Source organism: Branchiostoma floridae, chromosome 4 (assembly GCF_000003815.2).
Source record: "Branchiostoma floridae strain S238N-H82 chromosome 4, Bfl_VNyyK, whole genome shotgun sequence".
In the NCBI taxonomy this organism is placed as follows: Eukaryota; Metazoa; Chordata; class Leptocardii; order Amphioxiformes; family Branchiostomatidae; genus Branchiostoma; species Branchiostoma floridae.
This window is the reverse complement of record NC_049982.1, coordinates 8,872,184-8,897,836: the sequence shown is the minus strand read 5'-3', so window position 1 is coordinate 8,897,836 and position 25,653 is coordinate 8,872,184. Positions and strand designations below refer to the sequence as shown.

The window sequence follows — 25,653 nt, the reverse complement described above, 5'->3', positions numbered from 1 at the left end:
TCAGAATTTCTGATCGCCGCAGACCCAGTATAAAACTCTTACAATAGAAGCTTTATTCGTACAACAAAAAGTAAAGCGACTTTCGTTCTGTCAACCACAAACAACAAGATAGAAATGCTGTATAACCTTGAACAGTCTACTTAAATACATTTAGCCATAAAGTATAATGTGAGTAATTTTGTATACCTTCACATTCAATCAGGTGTAGCTTATCGTGGGTTTCAGAATAACGTAATGTTGCTTCTGCACCTGTCTTTATAAACGACTTTGGAGAGCTTAAAGGAGAACTCACTGATGCTCATATTCTCATATCTATACTGGTGAGATTGTTAACGTGAATTCATTCAAAAAATGTTCTCTGATCCGGGTCTTGAATACCTTATTTTCCCCTTAGAAATGAAAATCACATGTTAATTAAAGTATCGAGTGATGACCACATCGTTGTCATACGCAACATATTGACGTTTCATTTCTGTTCGCCAGATGGCGCTTAATATATAGGGATTGTGGACCGTTTGCTTAGTAGTGACGATTGGTTACACTTAATCATATTTACTACGAGAGCCATAATGTTGTATCAGATAAACTTACGTAACTTGAGTACTAGTAGTTTCCAAGCAGACGTTTCGGTCGCGGGCGATAGTTGAGGACCGGATCGGGTTGAAGGGAGGTAACCGTGCGAAACCCGGCCACTACAATCCACATACCCCCACCCCCCTGCAGAAGAAACCTCTGCTTGGATAATACGCTCGGGATCTTTGAAACCCACGAATAAACATACAGAGAGTAAACAATACAGAAAGTCAACTGGAATACAATAAAAAGATGAATCAAAACTTAAGGTCATATGAACAGATAGTACAATTAAATGAAGTAAAATAATGTAATTCATAAAATACTGCAACAGTTAGATTAATGCTATTTACAAACAAGAATGAAAATAAGAACAAAAGAGAATAGAATACAAAAGACCTCATAGAGAGAAGAGAATACCTCATACCTATACCAAATGGTATTGATTATACAAATAATTAATAAGATGCTCATTTTGACCATCACAAAAAGAGAGAGTAAATCTTTTATCTATACAGATTGATTTTGTTAGTATATTCTGATGATGATAAAGATTCTAAAGCCATGCCAGGCCGGAATGCCGATGACAAACCTAAATCTTATAGCTCTCCTCCTCCTCGTCCCTCCTGGTGCGGGGTCGTACTCAAGGGACAACCTTTGAACAATAGACCAGTACTCGTCAAGCTGTACCACACTCTCCTCTCCACGTGTCAGGCCACAGTTAGGTCCGTTAGGACAGTCAAAACTGGCGAGCATGCTCTGGAAATCCTCCACCAGGGACGGCATCGCCTCCGCGTTTGTAGCGGCGTATTCAGGTCTACCGCTAAACTCCAACACAACTGGTGAAAGGCTTTGAAGAGGACCTACGGAATGAGTTTGAAATACTTTAAGCTTATTGTTTAGGAATGTTCAATTGACACGAATGAACTGATAGATCGAGATAAACAAACTGTTAAGGTTTTAGTTCTAGTCCAGCCTGTGTTTACACAATCCGGCTGGGGTTAATGACCCCCTCCCCGAGAGTGGTGGCAACTGTAAGGCCGGCCGCCAGGAGCGCGATTTTAGTCAGCCTAAGTTCTAGTCCATAGTCTGCACTCTGCATACTTCCTATATATAGGAATATGACGTAGACGGAGGAGGCGCACGCAGCGTCTGAACTACATGTAAGATGACAGCATCCTGCTCTTGAATGGTCACGCCCCGACATTACGCTGAGCCCTATGAAAATGTACTACTAATAATTCTAACATTCTATTCTAACTATTGTAATTTTCTGTCGATCTGAAATGATCTGAGATGACCGCTAACCTTCAAGAGCGTCGAGGCTATCCAACGCTGGGAAATCAAAAGCAAAGAACTGCTCTCCATCCCCGCCTGTCACATCGTGGGTGACGTTATAGACCAGACTAGTCCCGCGTCCCACACGGCTCCAATGTGTGGCTGCTCTACGGCGCCTGCGCCCACCCCCAGCGCCGATTGGTCCGATACGTCCCTTGAACTGAATCAAATCTAACAGATAGCGTTTTCAGGGGTAGAAATGTAGAAGAAAGTTTCATGTTAATTACATAAGAAAGCAACAACACTTATTGTCTATCCTACTTGCCTGTGCCTTTCGACCTGTACAAACTAAAACATGTAGTCCGTACTTTTCGGACGAGGTTTTGCGATATATTCAATATGCATGTTTTAAAATACTGCATTTCAATCTATCATAACAAGTTGTACTTGTCTATTGCCAAACGATGGGCAGTTTGAGACGTCATGATGCCTCCACCATATGTATAACGTTACCTACCATAATCACATAGCTCTTCCAGGTCCGTTACCACGTTACTTAATCCGAGTTCCACCACGGACTGTGGGAGGGAATCGTTCAGGTTGATGAGCTCCGGGCGTAAGACGTCACAGTTCACACACGGGGACCGCCTGGCGTGCCCATGTCCGGGCGGGCCGTACTTGGGCCTCACTAAACAAGAGTCTGGAACACGGGGCACAAGGAAAATGTACATGTCGCAGAATACAATCTCCAATCAGATCCTACAATGGCATAAGATAGTACTAAACTTCTGGCCAATGAGTGTAGGCAGCCAAGAGGTGTACATTTGCCATGTTAGCCAAACACAATAAGGCCGGCTTCACTCCTCTGGCAGCTTTTGATACTATTTTATGCTACTGTAGGAACTGCCTGGATCGGAGATTAGCAGAATACAGAGAAGGTAAAAAAACTATTTCAATATTTTATAAATATAGAATAGATCTAAAAAGGCGTTGCCATACCCGGTTACAGGTACCGAGGCTTTTTGTGTTGAGCATTTTCTCCAAAGAGAATAAATACTATTTTTGCAAAATGAAGATAACGTTAGCATATTTCTAACGATTAATAAGAATAACTAGCCTCCATAGCAGGCTCTCTGGGGTTTTTTTTTGCTCATAATACACTTTCGCTGGCCATTTCTATTTGTACTAGTCGCTGATTGCTGGTCTTTTCTGGGGGTTGGCAGTCAGAAAATAGAAATGGCCAGCAAAAGTGTATTATGAGCAAAAAAACCCAGAGAGCCTGCTATGGAGGCTAAAGAATGACAAGGGTGCTTGAAACACTGACGTGCATAATTCGATTCTGTATGAATCATTAAGTGTAATATGCCATAAGTTACCATCAATAGTCAATATAAGCTGCCCATCGTTCATGGAAAGAAAGGTCATCAACAGCAGACAACCTCGCAACCTGTCAAGCGGAAGAAGAATGATGTAGATATAAGATTATTACGAAATAACACTTCTATTCTCGCCCTGGTACTCATATACTCATGTTCTATTATAGCGTACATGCGTTCTCACTTACTTTCTGTCAGTCACTTTGTTTTAATCTCAATTTCGTTACCCGAATTAATGAATGTGGAACATAAATACGGTCGCAAAAGGTGCATATTCGTGCTCCGAAATAGGCACTAACAAGAAACCATGGAAACCTTTCGGATATCAACACTGACACTAGCTATAGCTATGGCGCTGAGTAGCTGTCGTGTATTCAAATTTGATCATCCACGTTGTTTTTTGACAGATAAAAATAACCTGATGTTTTGTAGATACAGAAGACGCCAATTAATTGCACTACGGTTAACCGCACAATTCTATTGCACGGAATCCCCAAATCCCAAAGAAGTGCGGTCCAGCAAGATAACATTATTGCACCACTCGGATAATTGCACGAAATACACTGGTAAATGGGGTGTGCAATTAAGCGGCTTCTACTGTATTCCAACATTCAAGTTAGGTCTCTAATTTTTTTCCGTATCATACGTTGCCAAATATTTTAATGTGTTTGAACGTTACCCAGACTTACAAAAGACCTGAGGCCCGAGTAAGGCATAAGTCCCATTTCCGAACCGTGGTTAAGAAACGAAAAATGAAATTGTATTTGAAAATTGAAATATACACGGATCATGCCCATGAATCTTATCTTGACATGTTGTGTATTCTGCTGTCTTTTATATAATTCTTTTCGCTCCCAAAAGCTGCCCGGCCGGGCCTGGTTTGGAAATGGGACCTAAGCCTTAGGCTACGGTCCCAATTGAAAAAGGGGGCCTGCCGGGCAGTTTACGGGCTGTTTTTTCACTCTCGGGGCAGTCCACCAGGGCAAATGTGTGGATACGGCTACATCCCCTGCGGGAACCGGTGCAATCGGGACCAATACCTACAAGACTGGCAATAAAAATGTCTTTATGCCATGACGACGATTGAGGGTACAACAATACAGCTCAAATCAGAAATAGACTGGAACTTCCCTGTCGCACTATCCCTGGCACAATATACTAGCCCACCTGTAACATAAACCTACAGCCAGAAATGTACTATCCCCGTGTGACCTTCATTCCACCATTGCATACCAGAGATACATCTGGAACAGATTTAGGGGGAGGGGGGACTTGCATACCCAGCATACTGTGGAGTACTAGCATTCTTGGAAAAATGCCTGTGCAATTCCTATAATTTTTGCAGACTGAATGCAATATATACCACTTGACGACTCCCCTGAGGCGTCGTCAAAATCGACCATTGACTCAGAAATGGTCGTTAGATTTCTGACTCAGTCTCTCATATTTTTCACCTCGTTAGTTCAGTAGGCTTGACGTATTTTCTGTCTGAGTAGATCACGTAAAATGGTAAACGTTGTCTCTCATAGCTCAACCGGACACCCCGAGACTGCATCAAAACAATGTTATCAAGACTGGCTCAAGAATGTTTACAAAACACCTGGATATCTGAAGTGTGCGTTCATGCACCTTAGGGATTACGTATGCTGTTAGATCTCGTTAAATCAACCATGATGATTTCACGTAGTCTCTTTGGGCAGGCAAATGAATTATGAAAGTTGATAAATACGTTACGTGATGTGAAATGTAGCGATGTATATGTAAATAACTTTATGGAGGATTCAATGTCATGCGACAGTTACATGACTCACGTGTTCATACTTCCTGCACCATAGCTAATTACCTTCGATCACTATAGGCTAAGAGAAAGGACAGGCAGTTATAAAAGACAATCTGTTTGGACTTGGGTCTACATGTATACAATGTTCATGTGTGAAATTTCAGCCTAATACAAATAACAAAAAAGAGGGCCTTGCACCAAATCTTTCTTTAAGTATTAGTGCTTTGAGCTCGTAAACACAAGGAAATCATTCCAAGGACACCGGCGCAATTTGGACTACCAGACTAGAAATCGGGGACGGGTAACAATTCTCGTAGTCAAAGTTATAAAAATAAGCCCACTTGCCCCATTCTGTATCCTGGATCTTCTAAGAGATGAAGGTGTGATTTGGATGAGTTGTGTCGTGTGTCCTGACTAGTTTTGTTGTGCGTCCTGATGTGACATGTCGAACTCTGACCTTTTCGGGCGTCGCCTGCTTTTGAGGCCAGACAAACCTGTCGAGCGACACGCTGGCTGGCACGAGTACAAGTTACTTTGGTGACCTTCGACCAGCGCATCATACACGCCATTTTCGCCGAACTGCAAAAATTGCTGAGACATTGCACTTTGAGGTACACATTTGATTTATTTCATTAACATAGCTTATCTCAACGGCCGGGACACCTATTGCAGAACATTTATGGTTGGTTATACCTCACTTAGAAAATTCAAATTGGTTGACATGTATCCATGGATGATTTACATTATCAACCGTAAGCGATTCCTATCAATAAAGCGATCAATAAATTGAATAAAAGCAAAGTCATATCATCATAGAATGCGTTAGTGACAATAAACATGAATTGATATTGCAGCATATGGGTTATCAATGCCAATGTGCCTACATACGCCCATACTCAATACATACTGGACTGTCCCTTAATCCACAAATATCTTAACGCGTAAACTTGGCGATAATGCTAACGTTGTTAAATGTAACATCAGATACGCGGCACTATTACAGTTCTACAAGCATTTACAGGAAGCACCGTTTTTTACGCCAAGTAAAATAAATCTATACGAACGGACATATCCATCTACATACCTGCAGCTGAAGACAAGGGACATCAGCATTTATATATTAGATGAATTGGCAAATGGTTTTTCTCAACGTATGAAGCATAGAATGAAGATTCTAAAGCCTCGCCAGGCCACGATTATAATTCTGCAACGTATTGCCCTTTTCATGCTTCCAGGGTCGTACTCAATTGCTGGTCTGTAAACAATGTACCAGTGGTTGTCTAGGCGGTACCACATCGTCCTGTCCACGTGTCCGGTTACAGTTCGGGCCGTTGATGCTACAGTTGAAGCTGTCGAGCATGTTACGGTAATCCTGCACTATGGACGGCGTCGCCTCGGCTGTGGTTTCATTGTACCTCTCAGAAAACCCCTTCACATCTTCTGTTAGGTCTCTGAGAGGACCTATGGAATGAGTTCATATTTCGAGACGTTAAGCTTGTTGCTTATATTTGATACACACGATCAGTTACGGCACGTCTTCTTCCTCCCACATTAGGTAAACGGCTTTAAAAAGGAAGGCCTACGGATTTTTCAGCACCTTTAGTCTACTAGGTTCTTATGTTGGTTAGATTAGGTTATCATTGAAAGTCCAAACAACTTAATTTGATGCTCGCCCCTCGCTCGCTAGTTTTCCAAAGCAAAAAGAAATCTATAGATCTTAAGGTACTTACCTTGAAGATAGTCGTCCTCGCCAAGATTTTCTAAATCTGAAGCGCCAAAGGACATCAATTTCTCCTCGGGACCACCGTCTGCGTCATAGACTAAGCTTGTCACATTCCCTACCCGGCTCCAGGGATTACCATTGCTGGCTTGTCTTCTGCGTCTGACTCTGCCAGTCGGCACCTCTGTCGGCATCACAGTTGGCATGGGTTCGGTCGTCGGTGGGTCATCCCCAGTGATAGGTCCTATTTCTCCGTCGAAGGGAATCAAACCTACCAAAAACCATTAAAAGGTGTGACATTTAAACTTTGGAAGGTATTAAAGGTTTAAACGGTGATAAACTGTGAAAACGGTACAAATGGACGAAAACTACCACATGAAATACCCTCAGAAATATCTACGTACCCACGTCACGTATCTCTTCAAGGTCCTTCCGCACATTACTGAGCCCGAGTTCCTGAAGGGATCTGTTGAAGGACCTTGTCAGGTTCGTTATTTCAGGGAGTAGGACGTCGTAGTTAACGCAGAAGTCTTGGGAGTAGTTCGCGTCTGCCGACGGACCGTAGAGAGGCCTCACCAGACAGGGCGCTGTGGTAAGATTATCCGGTTAGTTAGTATAACCTTAAGTTAGATCCAAAGCTAAGGATTGCCTTATAAAATCTATAATCAACGATTTGTTAGCTATATATATCTAACTCTCTCTATATAATATATATATTTGAACTAACCCGTTTCGCAGTTATCTCCTTCATAGCCTTCAGCACAAGTACAAATGTAGCTATTGATTTCGTCCACGCAAGTACCGCCATTTTGACAAGGATCAGAGGCACATTCGTCAATTTCTGCAACAACATTCAAAACGTTTTGTCAAAACCTCTTGTCTTATTCACCATTTTGAAAATCAAACGCTTTGAAACGCTTGATTATCTCATTTAAGGAGATTCGTCGTTCAGAAACCTTCCGATACCCAGGATGTCGTTACTTGCAAAGGGGTTTCTTGAACCTTGTTGCGTTTTCTTGGTAACCACTGTGTAATAACGTCGTCAAAAATGAATAGAAAACGTACATCTAAGTCTAACTTGTTGCAAGTGAAGGTGTTCTGCTCTTGTTGTGGGTACTTCCACAATTTTGTACTTCGAAAGTAACATGGTTGGAAACTTGTTTTAATGTTGTTACAATAAGACACCTGTAACGGGAAAACTTGCCTGTTTCACAACTATCGCCTACATAGCCAGGAGCACAGTTACAGTTGTAGGCGTTGACCTCGTCCTCGCAAATTCCGCCATTTTGACACGGAACAGAGGTACATTCGTCAAACTCTGCAACAACATACAAGGTCTGTCAAAAATGCGTTATCCAACAAAAATCCAAATTCTGAATAGAGTTCCGCTACCTCATAACTTCACGTCACCAAATGATGTGGTGACGTGACTCACGTGGGAGTCAGTGTTACAGTCTAAATATTTTGTAGAAGCACCGCTGTAGGAAAGAAGGTCCAAGCAATGTAAAACATCACGTAGCATGACGTTCGCTGTCAACTGGCACACAGCACATGACTGTTTGAAACTCTATGTCTAATCAACAGCCGTGTTTGATTGATAGCCGGCGGTCCTTTGATGAAGTCGGCGAAAGGTGCGTTAGTTAGAAAATCTGCGTTTAGTTTTGATACGTAATTATAAGTTAGACAGTGGCGAGAATGATTATTTTCTCATCAATATTTCTCTTCAGAATTATTTGAACTTAATTGTACATCTAAACAATTGGCTTACCTGTGCAATGTTTATATGATTAATGATCAGTGTACTGAAATCATGTGTAACGTATGGCTCCTAGTCAATAGATCAGCATTTTTCTCTATAGTGACCACCTGTCTATAGTGGTCACATTTCTATCACTGGACTGGAACTTGCGAAAACTGCTGTATTTTCTCCAGAGCAAATGTATGTGTTCCTAGTGCTGTTGTTGTTTGACATAAACTTTGAACATTTAAATTGTAAGTAACTTTAAACTGCCAAAGTTTCAGCCCAATAAAACACTCTCAGCGCCAGGGTATGAACAGACTGACCAGACAGACGAAAATAAATCCTCGAACAAGGTTCAATCGTATCTTCCGGGTCTGGCAGGACTGAGTTGTTAAACTAAAATAAGAATAGGCTCGATGGCTGATTGCATACAAAGTAAAACAGTTTAACAGTTTTACAGCTTGAAGAAAGCAAACGCTCCTACAGTACCTGCACCTGCTTGATAATTATTAAATCGTATGCCCTACTTGAATAAAAAAAGTTCACTGCAATAATAAATGTACCCACATCACAAGGAGCTTATACTTTTTTTAAACTTACACCTAGTTATCGTACTGAAAATTGTTAATGACATTACATGAAGTCATTCAACAATTTTCAGTCATGATGAAAATTTTCTAAATGGAAGGTGTGATTATTGTCATTTTCTGAAAAATAGAAGCAAGCTCTATCTTTACCTGGAATCAAGTCACAATACCAGTCCACTTTGGGGGATAATGTACTGTTAAGAGGATGTTCCATTTTTGCGCAGGGGTGATTTGGAACAGTCCAATGTTGCGTGGGAAGGGGTATGGCTGAAATATGCTGCATTTGCTCTTAAGCAAATGTCGGCCTTTCTAGTCATCATTACTTCCAAATGTCATATGAATGAAATCCCCATCATTTGACACTATGGAATTATAGGATTTTCTCATTAATCATGCAAATTTCTAGTGCAGTTCCTACAAGCTGCTAGGGGACCCATCATCAAACTTATGGATATTGTCACAACTCCTGGAGTTACGCTGGTCACAGACAGACAAACAAACGGCACCGAAAGCGTAGGACAATAATCTCTTCAATAGGCCAATACCTTTCGGCAGACCTAATTTCATATCAATCCATTTATAGCTTCTAGAGTTATATTGCTATATTACACCGTTAAACCGTTACCCTGCTATACAAGTACTACGAAAACGTAATAACCCTCCTGGCCAAGATACCTTCACACACAACATCGTCTCCCATCCACTGGCCGTTGTTGCAGAGTTTCCTCCCATCACCTGACGTCCTGCCGTGTCCTGCCGGGCAGGTGAAGTTACAGACGTGTCCCGCTGGGTAGGGGGGCTGGTCTGGGTCACAATCACTGGGGTAACCTTGGGGGTGGATGGGTGCACGGTCGCATGGGTTGCCTGGACATACGGAAAGTAGATGAAAAACTCACATCTGGCTCGTTTTCGTTGAAATGTGCAGAATAGCGATTTTTGGTACGGCAAATAAATCTGATCATTTTTCAGTCAAACCTACCTGGTTGTTTAGGGACATTTCTCTTTTGAACAAAGCCAAAAAACGGTACCTTATTTTTTTACCCATTGTTCATGTATTATATGGCAGGTAACGTTTGTTACAACAGTACACTTTACCTTTGTTCCTCAAAATTATTTACAGTATTGGATTCATCATCTAGGTATAAGGGGATGTATCTGGTGACATTTAAATGGTACACAATAAAATATTACATGTACAAATCAAGGAGATAATAGCTATGATACACCGCTGGAATATGAATTTTGTCGTACAATTCTGGAGATTCTGAAATTTGGCCACTCACAAGTACACCGCAGTCCGCGTCCTCCAGTCCACCATTTTGACCTGCCCCTGACCTTGCAAACTCTTCTGCTCTTTCCTTTGTCCCTCACACATCCCTCCCTGCAGTCAAACATGCAGACGGTTCCATCGGGGTACCAGCCTTCTGCATTCGGTTCCTGGTCGCAATCCCTTGTCGTGTCTGGAAACTCCAACGGCTTACACCTTTCTGCAAGGTAGACACATGCGTAAGTCTTCAGTAGCGATTTCAGATTACAAAAGACTTTTGGTGGTATGTTAAACAAGGAATGGAGGAGACCTCCACCATTAAATGATACCCTAGCTAGTTTGCACGGGTAGGTGTCATATTCTTATATTCAAACATAACAATGTCCAATACGTACTTCTTACTCTCCTTCCGCCGACAGAATGCACATACAGCACAAGGACGAGACAAACCATGATACCGATGATGACCCTAAAGATAATGGAAATATAGTAATTTAGATAAAAAGTAGACACCACATTATGGCTGATGTATTATTTTCTGCATATGTCTGCTATCAATGACCTGCACCTAGCCCGTCGAGGCGTGAGTGTACAATAAAGGTCATTCATTCATTCATTCATTCATTCATTAACTTGAACGTTCATCTGTGTTGTTAGAAGTCGATGTTGAACTAGTTGAACTGTAAATTCCAACACAAAAACCCAGAGACGGTGGGCGCCATAGACTTCCTGCAACCTTTGACCCATTGCTCAATGAGTCACATGTTCTATCAGCATAACGTGACGTCACGGCAGCAGTGGATTGTTCATTCCTAGACTGGTGCTGTTCAGTCGAAAATTTGGGTGGGTCCATTTTCTGGGTTGGAATTTACAGTTCAACTAGTTCAAGAATGTCTGCTGTATTGTTGGCATAGCATGGTGTACCTGCTGCACATAAAAATGACGACTCGCATTTTCTAATTGCTGATAAATCTAGGAACTCCCAGTTAAAAGCACTAAAAGTTTTGTGGCTATCCCCTAATCTCCATGTAAATCTACCGGTGGCCGGGCACTGGATCCAGTGGATAAAACAGTATCGAACTAACCGCGGTTTTTCCTGTCTAAAATCCATCATGATAGACATGATGGCAATCGAACATGTAACTGCAAAAAAAACTGAATCGCGGAAACGCTCTGTAACTTCAGTAACAAACTTCCTAGCACTTTGTTTATATTTGCGTCACCAATCGATCAATAATGACGCCCTGCACAGCAAAGCAAACTCGTCCAACATGTCAACCTGTCTGCCCCTATTGTTGAGTGGTATTCGCCTTAATTGACCAACTCATCATACCAGTCTACATTTAGCCTCAGGGGCCGACGATATGTTTTATGTATTATAATTATTATCCGCAAACACTATTTATCAGGAAATCTGTATCCTCGCCAACTCATGACAACCACTGAAGTCTAAAGAGGTACAGAATGAGAGAATGGTGACATTTATTCCCATGAGAAAACTGCATGACGTATTCAGTATGATGGAAACGTTTCCGACCTTGACATTGAACAGTTCCCACTTAAATCGTCTCACATTACCTTCCTTGACATCAACAGAAGATAAACTATCACCAACGTCAGATTAGACATTTTGTTCACATGCATTAAGACATAACTTCTTGGTTCATGATTTGTCCTTTTTCCATTCTTGGTCGATCACAAGGCTGTCTGGGTTTCTCCAGCCAACAAACTGAAAAATCGGGATACGGGAAATCCAAGAAGTCTAGAAACACTTTAAATTGCCGTGTGGTATGTTTACACTGTGACCTTGTCACATAGTGTCTCCGACAGGCTTCCCTAAACTGGACAACTTAAAGCATAAATCCTATGTCATCACTATCGATATATATGTTCCAGACAGACCTAATTCATTTGTAGTTTAAACGTTATACCGATGGAAGAATCCCAGGGCTGAAATAGATTTACGAGACGTGTTCTAGACTAGAGTGATTGTTTTTAACTTACCGCATTTCCTCGCTTAATGTCGGACAGCGATTTAGTCGTTTACAACTCTTCCGTCCCGAACGTGCAGTGATTTCTCGGCCAGGTTAGTGTGAACGGAAACTGTTGTCAATAGCTGACTCCAAATTTCTCTACAAACTCAACATGATCCGTTTGTGTGAACCTTCATTAGTCAGACTTCTGTATGGTTTGTAGCCCCACATGACTCATGAGGACAACCCGACTAGTGGCTGACGTGCGATGCATTTGATGATTCACGTTGACGCACTAAATTGGACGATTCCATTTCGAAGAAGAACAACGGGATTTTCACGGATCAACTTGCAATTTTAAACGAGGTTCTCTCTATCATGTTGTACATTACCAACTTCACACTGCTTTGTTTTTGATTCCTCGAAAATGTCCTTAGAAAATAAAAGCAATCTGTGTCACGTTGAATGCCACCGTCAGTCGTCATTGTCTGTGTCTGTGTGTCTGTGCCTGTGTGGAACATCCGATCCTTACTCAAACGTGCGTCGTGACTGTGTTTCCAGATGACTGGATTATGACATCACATGATTAGAGAGTTCAGCTCCGGTAAAGACTCAGCTAGATAAATGTCAGGTCAAGCGCTCAACCCTATAAACGTTTGATACAACCTTTGAACTTTAAGGTATGCTAAAAAATGGTTTGCAATTGCCGGGCAAGGTCAATGATATAATGGAAATGGAACGTCTTACACATAGTTTTAAGATCGTGGGAGACCAATCTAAGATATCATTTTCAAAACAAACATTGACAATCCGCCGACCACACCTCTATGGCGAATCTCAATTAAACAGTTAACAAAATGTCATCCGGCGTGTCCTTAGTAACACCCAAGGTTCCAATCAAGGAATATTGTTAGTTAGTAAGGGTTACAACGTTTAGGTGATTATTATTTCTAGAACGAATAATAATATACTAATGATAATGGTCACTACGTTAAGCTGCAGGCCTCATATGTCATGCTTTATTTCAATGATCTATCAAACATTCATAACAAATCATTAATCATCACCAGTGACAGAACCGCCGAACTGGAAGCGAGAACTGTTGAAAACAAACGCTCAGGGTCCGTCAACGTGTTTGCCGATTCCTTGCTAGCTCTGCGAGTTTTTTTAACTGCCATTTGTTTAAAATTCATGCGTAATTTCCTATCAGCAAGATATACTCTGATTTCTTTTTTTTTTATTATCTTAATTGATGGAATTTTCTAGTAGCATGTCTCGATTCAAGTCCACTCGAATATGGCTATGCTCAAACATCGCGTGTATCTGTGTGCGTCTGTTCTTTTTAGCATTCCCATCGTCTGCATCCTTGTGATCCATCTGCAACAGTTTTGATTCCAAACTTAACCTTTTATGATCTTTTTGAAAAAGGTCACAATGCAGAGCCAGACGAATTTATTTCGATTAGAAACGACGTGAGCATTATGCGAAGGTTCCCTATTCTTAATAGCCAGCAATCGACAGCACACAAAAGTAGAGGGTGTATCTTGAGTGTAAGTAAACCACACAAAGTGATTGAGTCTTTCTCGAAATCTTCTATTTTTGAATCTACATCTTACAACCATAGCTAGCAAGAGTATTTACTAAACAGAGGAATTCAACTTCTTTCTTTATCCACCAGTGCAATCCCGAATATATTGTTCAACTGATACAGAGTTAAGCTTCTATGCAGGTACAGAATTATATTCGATAAAAGATATCACGTTGAAGTGAAGTATTTTAATAGCATACAGATATAGAGCAAAGAGCTTTCCATAGTTCAATTGTCGGACTTTATCAATCTGTAGCTGGTGTCCTGACGTGACGTGTCGAGCTGTGACCTTTAATATGGGGCGTCGCCTGTTTTTGAGGCCAGAAAAACCTGTCGGGCGACACTCTGACTAGCACGAGTACAAGTTACTTTGTATAAGGTGACATTCGACCATCATAGTATACAAGCTACTTTCTCCAAACTGTAAAAATCGCTGAAACATTGCACTTTGAGGTACACATTTGATTCATTTCATTAACACATGTACAGCTTATCTTAAGTACCGTGATAGCAATTACAGAACATTCATGGTAGGTAATACGTCACTTAGAATAATCAATTTAAATTGGTCGATCTGCACCCATCGACGATTGACATAATCATCCGTAAGCAATTCTTGTTGGTGCATCAAATAAGCATTTTGTGAACCTACTAAAAGCAGCGTCACATCATTATAGCAGATATTACAGCATATGAGTTATTAATGCCAATGTCCCTGCACACACCCATAACCAATACATACGAGGTTGTCCCTTAATTTACAAATTTTAAATAAGAACTACTTTGTGGACAAGCGCGCAGGACAACACTTGTAAAGTTTAAGGGCTACGGACACTCATACATATGCGTGAGTGGGGAACTTACAGTAACTAAAGGTGGGTTTACACCTGCGTATATTTTCATGCCGCATGAGTTCCGTTTTGACATTTTTCGACATTTTGACTGATTTCTTCAATACGCGGCCGCACGCACAAGTCGCACCTCAAACGCATCTGAATCGTTTTTAGAAAGTTTCACGAACGCAGGCAAACGAAAATATACGCCCAGTACACCCGATAGTTTTGGACATGCACAAAACTATCGTTCGTACGCAGTTTGGTGGCCAAAACGTTATGGATGCGCAATACAGTGGTCCCACGTCGGTCGATTGCGCTTTGAAGACGCTACATGTTTGCGCTTTATACGCAGTAATACGCGGATATCGCGGTATTGCGAGTACATAGCGTTCTTACAGCGCAGACACAACGCACCATGAGCGACCGTATAACGAATGCACATATAGATCACGATTTGGTACCGTGCGTTCTGCGATCGCTTTGCGCATACTACGCGTACTGATAGCGTGATCGACGCACACTCCAGATTTGGAATAAATACGAAGGTGCATCTGAGTCCAGACAAAAAAAAATCATCTCAAGATGTCAGATCCAGGCCAGGACTGACTAATTTGTACCAGGGGCATGGAGAGATGGTCACAACTTGCAGGACACCATGAATGTAACTGGTCCCAACAGAGCCTCCAGGGACGAGAAGATGTAGAGGAACCTGCTCAAGCACTTGGTCAACTTGTGTGACACACATGCCATTTTGTGTAACAGATATTTGACGTAATTGGCTGATAATGGCACTTTTTTTGTGTGTAAAACCACATGATATAAAGGTGCAATATAGAGCCATATTACAACTTTGAAAGAGGGCGTAATGTTTCATAATTGTTTAATTTACGTGTTTGATAAAGATCTTGAATACGTTTTGTGGTGTGTATGAGTGTGATTTTTATAGTAGTTGAAATACTAAGATGATAGGGAAAACCATTAAGGACAAAGTGAAAACAAACACAATCTTAACAGTGCACATAATTTCTTAAGGTAAATGATGGCCCACATTACTGTAAAAGCACAGTGTCACTGCTTCACTGCTTCGCAAATGAATAAAAAAACCTCTTCACTGTTAACTTGTCAATGTTCTACTTGCACTGCCTGTAAACAAAAGCATACGTAGTACAAAGTGTTCCTCTAACAAAAATACTCTATTGGCAATGCTCGCAAACAAAAGTATATGTAACAGAAACTGTTCCTCTGACACACCTGAAATGCGTTTGTAATGCAGTTAGCACCAGGTGCGTCAGGCATGCGGTCGGTAGACGTTGTGTGCGTCCGGATTACGCCCAACATACGTACCCCATACGAATCTATTCGCAGTACTGAAAATTCTGTTGCGCATTTCAGTTGCAATCATACGCATCTCATGCGAAATGAAAACGCTGAAGTCGTAATTCAAACGCCAGATGGGCTCGACGTTCAATTTAATTTATTCCAAAAAAAGTCCAAATGTTGGGCGTTCGGCCGCGTATTGACAAAATTTCATTCGGAACTCACGCGCACTTGAAAATATACGCAGGTGTAAACCCACCTTAACGTTTTCTATTACAGCTATAATCAACACGCCTTGTAAACGGATATATATATATATATATTTACCTAACGATACGATATTTACACAAAATGTTACATAACATTGCAACTAAGTGTACTGATGAAAAAATCAATGTATTTTACACTAATGTGTGAATTTGTAAAATGTTTTCTTAAAATATGAAGCATCGAATAAAGATTCTAAAGCCGCGCCAGGCCACAATGTGAATCCTGAAGCGTATGCCTCTCTTCATACTTCCTGGGTCGTACTCAATTGCTGGCCTGTAAACAATGTACCAATGGTTGTCTAATTTTACCACATCGTCCTGTCCACGCGTCCGGTTACAGTTAGGACCGTTGTTGCTACAGTTGAAGCCGTTGAGCATGTTGTGGAAATCCTGCACCAGGGACGGCATCGCCTCGGTTGTGGTAACAGGGTAGTTGTTAGGAAACCCCTCCACATCTTCTGTGAGGTCTCGAAGAGGACCTACGGATGAGTTCATAATTCAAGACGTCAAGCGTCCGGTTACAGTTAGGGCCATTATTGCTACAATGGAAGCTTGCATGTTACGGAAATCCTGCAACATGGACGACATCGCCTCGGCTGTGGTTGCAGGGTAGTTACCATCAAGAGCGAGGATCTATGGAGATTATATATATATTTCAGGAATATTTTAGCTAGTCACCCAAATTGTTATATACATACAGATAAGATCTGTCTCTACATTAATTTCTTCTTAATTTCGTGCAAAAGAATTTGGAGAGGACCTACGGTGTCAGAAAACAGTGGTAGATTCTTTTTCTACATCAGTGAAACATTATTATCATTAAAACATTCGTTCGTTTTTTCTTTCATAGTTACAACTTACTCATGATCTGATACAATTCTTTTTATGGTTTTCATGATGTGCTTGACTATGAGAAAATTAAATTGTTGAATCAGAAATGGTTCTCTTCTTGGTTGCTACTTTTTTCAAACCATTCATTTGTCCAAAACAGTTGTACAGAATGAAGATACTCACTTTGAATACTATCTTCCTCAGCAAGTCCTTCCAAGTTTGAAGCGGCAAAAGCCACCAGCCGCTCCTCTTCACCACTGTCCGCATCATAGACTAAGTTTGCCACATTCCCTACACGACTCCAGTGAGTATTGGGAGCGTTTCTTCTGCGCCTGGCTCCAAGGCCGCCAGTGATCGGTCCTATCCTTCCTCCGAAGGGAATCAAGCCTACCAAAAGACATTACAAGTGTGACTTTCCAACATTGTCCTGAGACAATTGTAAATTCAAAGCTTAATGCAGTTTAACAAATATTTAACGTTGGAGTTATAATCAACTGCAAAAACAGCGCATAAAGTATGAAAATCGCGTAACTGTTCAAATTCCGTCAGCACATTACTCAGTCCGTATTTCGCAAAGTTTAAGGCTACAATTGTTTTCAAAACCTGAATACATCCGTCTAGAATCTCAATGTGCGGTTAGAAAGTTATTATGAGAAAACGTACCTATACCCCTTTCACAATAATCTCCTCCATAGCCAGGAGCACAAGTACATGTAAAGTGGTTGATCTCGTCCTCACAAATTCCGCCATTTGCACACGGATTAGAGGCACATTCGTCAACGTCTGCAACGACAAACAAGAACTTCCGTAAAGGAACGCTTTTAGTGATATTCACCATTTTGAGAATCAGTGCTCTGAAATGTATTATGATTTCAATTATTTAGGAGCTTTAGTCGTTTGCAAAATATTCAGGTACCAAGGGAGTCGATGTGTTCAAAGAATATGGTTTGAAAATTCAATTCTTTTTAGAAAACGTCGAAACATAGAAACTTATGAATAGGATCAGTAGTAGCTATATTTTTGTGTGGACCACTGCAAGTTCTTAGATATTGCTTAAATTATTAACTTTAATTTAATACCAATCAGTAGGAATTACCATATCGAACGAGGTTAGCAACTGGATGAATGGTCTGAAAAAAAGTAGCAACCAAGAAGAGAACCATTTCTTATCCAACAATTTAATTTTCTAATAGGCTGATTATTTTTCTCTTTTGAAGGCAAGCATCTAGAAACAAATTATGTCTCCGTGTGCCATGCCTAGAATCTGTAGGCCTTTTGGCATGATAGCGTTTTAAGGCAATAACTTGTAACATGTAACAAATTCTGGAGTTGAACAAGCACTTTTTGATAGGAAAAAATTAAGACTACAATCGGCAAAGAAACTACCCAAATAAAAGTGATTGCTGGGAGCAAGACATAATGGAGGTGGACCCATTGGTTTGGTTTGGTTTGGTTTGATTTGGTTGGTTTGGTACGGATCTCCATTAGTGACTGACTTAGTCACTATTCTTCCTGGAGTCCGTCTGATTTGTGGATCACCAACTCTAGATTTGCCCCATGGCTCACCGGGGCATGCCCTTATTCTTTTTTTAAAGGTGTGGTGGGACCTTTAACGTGCGTGAGGTGTGGCTCTCCCAGACACGGAACCTCCAGACCTCCTATCCGAGGGACGGCCCTAGCCGAAACTGGGTGTTCTTTCTATTTGTATCCAGCTGAAGCTGGGTATTCCAGTCGAAGCTCCCTAATCTTATTTTACCTGAGTGTAGTGTGGAAAGTTGTGTCAAGTACCTTTCATAAGAGCACAAGATCGGTGACGTGGCAGGTTTCGAACACAGGACCTCTTGGTCAATTGGTTCAGTGCAAAAACACTTCCGCTAAAAAGAGCATTGGCATTATCACCAAAGTCTAAAAGTAAATTTTAAAAAACACCCACTGTCCAACAATGGACTCTTCCAGCAAAATCAGCTCGCTCATTGGCTGGTCATTTATTGGATTTACCTTGTCCCCCAACCACCTGGATGTCTATTGACTAGGAAGGTAGGTAGATAATTGGATCTACCTGGCACACCTGTGGCCCTAACACACCAGAATGACCTAGAGGTCGTTGACCTCGGCACTTCAACCTCACATATCCAAAACTCTCCCACAAAAACCTCCTTAAGGGGCCATTTTGAAGTGATTTATGCCAAATATTATACCTGGATCCTTTGAATAAGTATCAAAGGCACATCTGTCCGAAATTTCAGGTCATCTGGACGTAATACAATGGTACAGGGGGCCAAATTATACAGTTTTGGTCCAAAAGTTGCAATAAAACCTTAATAAAATCTTTTAAGGAGCAGATATGAGAAAAAAAAAAGAAAAAAAAACACATTTGGGTATTGGCCCACTCTACCCTTGTGCCAAATTTCAGGTCATTCGGTCCAGGAATGGCGGAGATGAATCACTTTGAAGATTTGACAGGAGAAAGAAAGAAAGAAAGAAGAAAGAAACATTACGAATACAATATATTTCACCATACAATGTATGGCTGAAATATAAATATCATTTCAAAGATATCTTTAAAAGATTCGATAACGTTTTTTTTTGTTAATAACAAAAGACTACGTCTATTTACTGTTGACACCCTGACCTTTATTGGCATATTTTTATATCACGCAACATTATCATAATTGTTCCTTCAAGAACGACTTAGATTGTAGGATTCAACTGTTCTTAGAGAACTTACCTGTTTCACAGTGATCGCCTTCATAGCCAGGAGCACAATTGCAGGAGTAACCGTTAACATCGTCGACGCAGGTTCCACCATTTTGACAATCCACTCCAACGCAGTCGTCCGTATCTGAAACATAATATTGGCTTTTTCAGCATACGCAATGATACATTAGAATATCATTTCAAAGATATTTTTAAAAGATTCGATGACTTTTTTTTTTGTTAACAACAAAAGACTACGTCTATTTACTGTTGACACCCTGACCTTAATTGACATCCTTTTATATCACGCAACATTATCATAATTGTTCCTTCAAAAACACATTTGTTAATTTGTAGGATTCAACTGTTCTCAGAGAACTTACCTGTTTCACAGTGATCGCCTTCATAGCCAGGAGCACAATTGCAGGAGTAACTGTTAACATTGTCGACGCAGGTTCCGCCATTTTGACAATCCACTCCAACGCAGTCGTCCGTATCTGAAACGTAATATTGGCTTTCTCAACATACCCAATGATACATTAGAATATCATGTCATACATATCTTTAAAAGATTCGATAACGTTTTTTGGTAATTACACAAGACTACGTCTATTTACCGTTGACACCCTGACCTTTATTGGCATCCTTTTATATCACGCAGCATTATCATAATTGTTCCTTCAAGAACGAATTTGTTAAATCGTAGGATTGAACTGTTCTCAGAGAACTTACCTGTTTCACAGTGATCGCCTTCATAGCCAGGAGCACAATTGCAGGAGTAACCGTTAATATTGTCGACGCAGGTTCCGCCATTTTGACAATCCACTCCAACGCATTCGTCCGTATCTGAAACGTAATATTGGCTTTCTCAGCATACGCAATGATACATTAGAATATTATTTCATACACATCTGTAAAAGATTCAATAACGTTTTTTTTTTGTTTATTACACGAGACTACGTCTATGTAATGTTGACACCTTGACCTTTGTTGGCATCCTTTTATATCACGAAACATTATCATAATTTTTCCATCAAGAACGACTTTGCTAAATCGTAGGATTGAACTGTTCTTAGAGAACTTACCTGTCTCACAGTGATCGTCTTCATAGCCAGGAGCACAATTGCAGGCGTAACCGTTAACATCGTCGACGCAGGTTCCGCCATTTTGACAATCCACTCCAACGCAGTCGTCCATATCTGAAACGTAATATTGCTTTCTCAGCATACGCAATGATACATTAGAATATTATTTCATACACATCTGTAAAAGATTCAATAACGTTTTTTTTTTGTTTATTACACAAGACTACGTCTATGTAATGTTGACACTCTGACCTTTGTTGACTCTTTTATATCATGATCACAAAACATTATCATAATTTTTTCCATCAAGAACGACTTTGTTAAATCGTAGGAATGAACTGTTCTTAGAGAACTTACCTGTTTCACAGTGATCGCTTTCATAGCCAGGAGCACAATTGCAGGAGTAACCGTTAATATCGTCGACGCAGGTTCCGCCATTTTGACAATCCACTCCAACGCAGTCGTCCGTATCTGAAACGTAATATTGGCTTTCTCAACATACGCAATGATACATTAGAATATCATTTCATACATATCTGTAAAAGATTCGATAACGTTTTTCTGTTTATTACACAAGACTACGTCTATGTAATGTTGACACCCTGACCTTTATTGGCATCCTTTTATATCACGCAACATTATCATAATTGTTCCTTCAAGAACGACTTAGATTGTAGGATTCAACTGTTCTCAGAGAACTTACCTGTTTCACAGTGATCGCCTTCATAGCCAAGAGCACAATTGCAGGAGTAACCGTTAACATCGTCGACGCAGGTTCCACCATTTTGACAATCCACTCCAACGCAGTCGTCCGCATCTGAAACGTAATATTGGCTTTCTCAACAAACGCAATGATACATTAGAATATCATGTCATACATATCTTTAAAAGATTCGATAACGTTTTTTTTGGTAATTACACAAGACTTTGTCTATTTACTGTTGACACCCTGACCTTTATTGACATCCTTTTATATCACGCAACATTATCATAATTGTTCCTTCAAGAACGAATTTGTTAAATCGTAGGATTCAACGGTTCTCAGAGAACTTACCTGTTTCACAGTGATCGCCTTCATAGCCAGGAGCACAATTGCAGGAGTAACCGTTAATATCGTCGACGCAGATTCCGCCATTTTGACAATCCACTCCAACGCAGTCGTCCGTATCTGAAACGTAATATTGGCTTTCTCAACATACGCAATGATACATTAGAATATCATTTCATACATATCTGTAAAAGATTCGATAACGTTTTTCTGGTTATAACACAAGACTACGTTTATGTAATGTTGACACCCTGACCTTTATTGGCATATTTTTATATCACGACACATTATCATAATTGGTCCTTCCAGAACCGATTTGTTAAATCGTAGGATTCAACGGTTCTCAGAGAACTTACCTGTTTCACAGTGATCGTCTTCATAGCCAGGAGCACAATTGCAGGAGTAACTGTTAACATAGTCGACGCAGGTTCCACCATTTTGACAACTCACTCCAACGCAGTCGTCCGTATCTGAAACGTAATATTGGCTTTCTCAACATACCCAATGATACATTAGAATATCATGCCATACATATCTTTAAAAGATTCGATAACGTTTTTTGGTAATTACACAAGACTACGTCTATTTACCGTTGACACCCTGACCTTTATTGGCATCCTTTTATATCACGCAACATTATCATAATTGTTCCTTCAAGAACGATTTGTTAAATCGTAGGATTCAACTGTTCTTAGAGAACTTACCTGTTTCACAGTGATCGCCTTCATAGCCAGGAGCACAATTGCAGGAGTAACCGTTAACATCGTCGACGCAGGTTCCGCCATTTTGACAATCCACTCCAACGCAGTCATCCGTATCTGAAACGTAATATTGGCTTTCTCAGCATACGCAATGATACATTAGAATATTATTTCATACACATCTGTAAAAGATTCAATAACGTTTTTTTTTTGTTTATTACACAAGACTACGTCTATGTAATGTTGACACTCTGACCTTTGTTGACTCTTTTATATCATGATCACAAAACATTATCATAATTTTTTCCATCAAGAACGACTTTGTTAAATCGTAGGAATGAACTGTTCTTAGAGAACTTACCTGTTTCACAGTGATCGCTTTCATAGCCAGGAGCACAATTGCAGGAGTAACCGTTAATATCGTCGACGCAGGTTCCGCCATTTTGACAATCCACTCCAACGCAGTCGTCCGTATCTGAAACGTAATATTGGCTTTCTCAACATACGCAATGATACATTAGAATATCATTTCATACATATCTGTAAAAGATTAGATAACGTTTTTCTGTTTATTACACAAGACTACGTCTATGTAATGTTGACACCCTGACCTTTATTGGCATCCTTTTATATCACGCAACATTATCATAATTGTTCCTTCAAGAACGACTTAGATTGTAGGATTCAACTGTTCTTAGAGAACTTACCTGTTTCACAGTGATCGCCCTCATAGCCAGGAGCACAATTGCAGGAGTAACCGTTAACATCGTCGACGCAGGTTCCGCCATTTTGACAATCCACTCCAACGCAGTCGTCCATATCTGAAACGTAATATTGGCTTTCTCAACATACCCAATGATACATTAGAATATCATTTCAAAGATATTTTTAAATGATTCGATGACGTTTTTTTTTTGTTAACAACAAAAGACTACGTCTATTTACGTACTGTTGACACCCTGACCTTTATTGACAATCCTTTTATATCACGCAACATTATCATAATTGTTCCTTCAAAAACACCTTTGTTAATTTGTAGGATTCAACTGTTCTTAGAGAACTTACCTGTTTCACAGTGATCGCCTTCATAGCCAGGAGCACAATTGCAGGAGTAACTGTTAACATTGTCGACGCAGGTTCCGCCATTTTGACAATACACTCCAACGCAGTCGTCCGTATCTGAAACGTAATATTGGCTTTCTCAACATACCCAATGATACATTAGAATATCATGTCATACATATCTTTAAAAGATTCGATAACGTTTTTTGGTAATTACACAAGACTACGTCTATTTACCGTTGACACCCTGACCTTTATTGGCATCCTTTTATATCACGCAGCATTATCATAATTGTTCCTTCAAGAACGAATTTGTTAAATCGTAGGATTCAACTGTTCTCAGAGAACCTACCTGTTTCACAGTGATCGCCTTCATAGCCAGTAGCACAATTGCAGGAGTAACCGTTAACATCGTCGACGCAGGTTCCACCATTTTGACAATCCACTCCAACGCAGTCGTCCGTATCTGAAACATAATATTGGCTTTCTCAGCATACGCAATGATACATTAGAATATCATTTCAAAGATATTTTTAGAAGATTCGATGCGTTTTTTTTTGTTAACAACAAAAGACTACGTCTATTTACTGTCGACACCCTGACCTTTATTGACATCCTTTTATATCACGCAACATTATATTAATTGTTCCTTCAAAAACACCTTTGTTAATTTGTAGGATTCAACTGTTCTCAGAGAACTTACCTGTTTCACAGTGATCGCCTTCATAGCCAGGAGCACAATTGCAGGAGTAACTGTTAACATTGTCGACGCAGGTTCCGCCATTTTGACAATCCTCTCCAACGCAGTCGTCCGTATCTGAAACATAATATTGGCTTTCTCAACATACCCAATGATACATTAGAATATCATGTCATACATATCTTTGAAAGATTCGATAACGTTTTTCTGTTAATAACACAAGACTACGTCTATGTAATGTTGACACCCTGACCTTTATTGGCATATTTTTATATCACGCAACATTATCATAATTGTTCCTTCAAGAACGACTTAGATTTTAGGATTCAACTGTTCTTAGAGAACTTACCTGTTTCACAGTGATCGCCTTCATAGCCAGGAGCACAATTGCAGGAGTAACCGTTAACATCGCCGACGCAGGTTCCGCCATTTTGACAATCCACTCCAACGCAGTCGACCGTATCTTAAACGTAATATTGGCTTTCTCAACATACGCAATGATACATTAGAATATCATGTCATACATATCTTTAAAAGATTCGATAACGTTTTTTGGTAATTACACAAGTAATTTATACGTTGAATTACATTGAAAATGTTTTTTTTCTTTTCCATTAGAAACGACCTCTTATCTACGGCGCTTTCCTACAGTTTTTTTTATCATAATTAGGGAACGATCAAGGCATATGATATAAAGTTGTAAAAGACAGCATAGACCTTAAATACATCAAATAAGACTACTATTGACAAGTACAGGCCCATTTACCACAAATCCATACTCTTTTTGGCGACGCCTGATGGGCGAGCCTAATAGTATAGTGTGGGACCGTTTGCAAAGAATTCCAAAACTTCCACAGGAATGTCAGGAATGTAGATTCCGCGCGTGCGTAGTTGCATCATGCTGGACTGAACCATTACCTCCACGGGTAAGCTTTCCAGTCGCATGGCACATGCCGATATACGTGTGCAAACTTGGAAAGTTTGGTGGCCTTCTTCACCCTTGATATCTTTGTTTCAAAAATGCAAACCGATGTGTGAAACAAGCATTGTTTGTGCTTAAATGATGTATAACATGTGGAGGTTTGTGAGATAGCGATGTGATAGTTACCTTCGCCAAGAACGTTATATTTTGGGTGAGCGTTGTATGTGTGTGTGTGTGTTTGTAGAAGACCACCATAACTTGAGAACGCCTGGATGGATGGTATTGATACGGTATAAATGAAT

General features: G+C 40.3%; 3 protein-coding genes across 3 annotated transcripts in view; all 3 read right to left on the bottom strand.

Moving 5' to 3' along the window:
* The window catches only part of LOC118413542 (fibrillin-1-like), a 27,332-nt gene extending 21,684 nt beyond the window's left edge, over positions 1-5,648 (bottom strand). The window contains exons 1-5 of the mRNA XM_035817068.1: positions 5,353-5,648; positions 3,228-3,298; positions 2,369-2,551; positions 1,882-2,082; positions 1,166-1,436 (exon numbers count right to left, since the gene is read on the bottom strand). Coding sequence (XP_035672961.1) covers positions 1,166-1,436; positions 1,882-2,082; positions 2,369-2,551; positions 3,228-3,298; positions 5,353-5,576 — 950 coding nt within the window. The 5' untranslated portion in view covers positions 5,577-5,648. The remainder of the gene's footprint in view (positions 1-1,165; positions 1,437-1,881; positions 2,083-2,368; positions 2,552-3,227; positions 3,299-5,352) is intronic.
* An 18-nt stretch (positions 5,649-5,666) lies between these two features.
* Positions 5,667-10,430, bottom strand: LOC118413541 (neurogenic locus notch homolog protein 1-like). Its single transcript, XM_035817067.1, has 7 exons — positions 10,391-10,430; positions 9,731-9,919; positions 7,932-8,045; positions 7,455-7,568; positions 7,132-7,314; positions 6,738-6,998; positions 5,667-6,468 (listed from the first exon to the last, which is right to left on the bottom strand). The coding sequence occupies exons 1-7, from the start codon at positions 10,428-10,430 to the stop codon at positions 6,251-6,253; spliced, it is 1,119 nt and encodes a 372-aa protein (XP_035672960.1). The 3' UTR covers positions 5,667-6,250.
* A 5,918-nt stretch (positions 10,431-16,348) lies between these two features.
* The window catches only part of LOC118413208 (fibropellin-1-like), a 22,361-nt gene continuing 13,056 nt past the window's right edge, over positions 16,349-25,653 (bottom strand). Inside the window, exons 15-25 of the mRNA XM_035816425.1 lie at positions 24,779-24,892; positions 24,433-24,546; positions 24,082-24,195; positions 23,733-23,846; positions 20,919-21,032; positions 20,566-20,679; positions 20,217-20,330; positions 19,865-19,978; positions 17,800-17,919; positions 17,320-17,523; positions 16,349-16,784 (exon numbers count right to left, since the gene is read on the bottom strand). Of these exons, the coding sequence (XP_035672318.1) occupies positions 16,471-16,784; positions 17,320-17,523; positions 17,800-17,919; positions 19,865-19,978; positions 20,217-20,330; positions 20,566-20,679; positions 20,919-21,032; positions 23,733-23,846; positions 24,082-24,195; positions 24,433-24,546; positions 24,779-24,892 (1,550 nt within the window). The 3' untranslated portion in view covers positions 16,349-16,470. The remainder of the gene's footprint in view (positions 16,785-17,319; positions 17,524-17,799; positions 17,920-19,864; positions 19,979-20,216; positions 20,331-20,565; positions 20,680-20,918; positions 21,033-23,732; positions 23,847-24,081; positions 24,196-24,432; positions 24,547-24,778; positions 24,893-25,653) is intronic.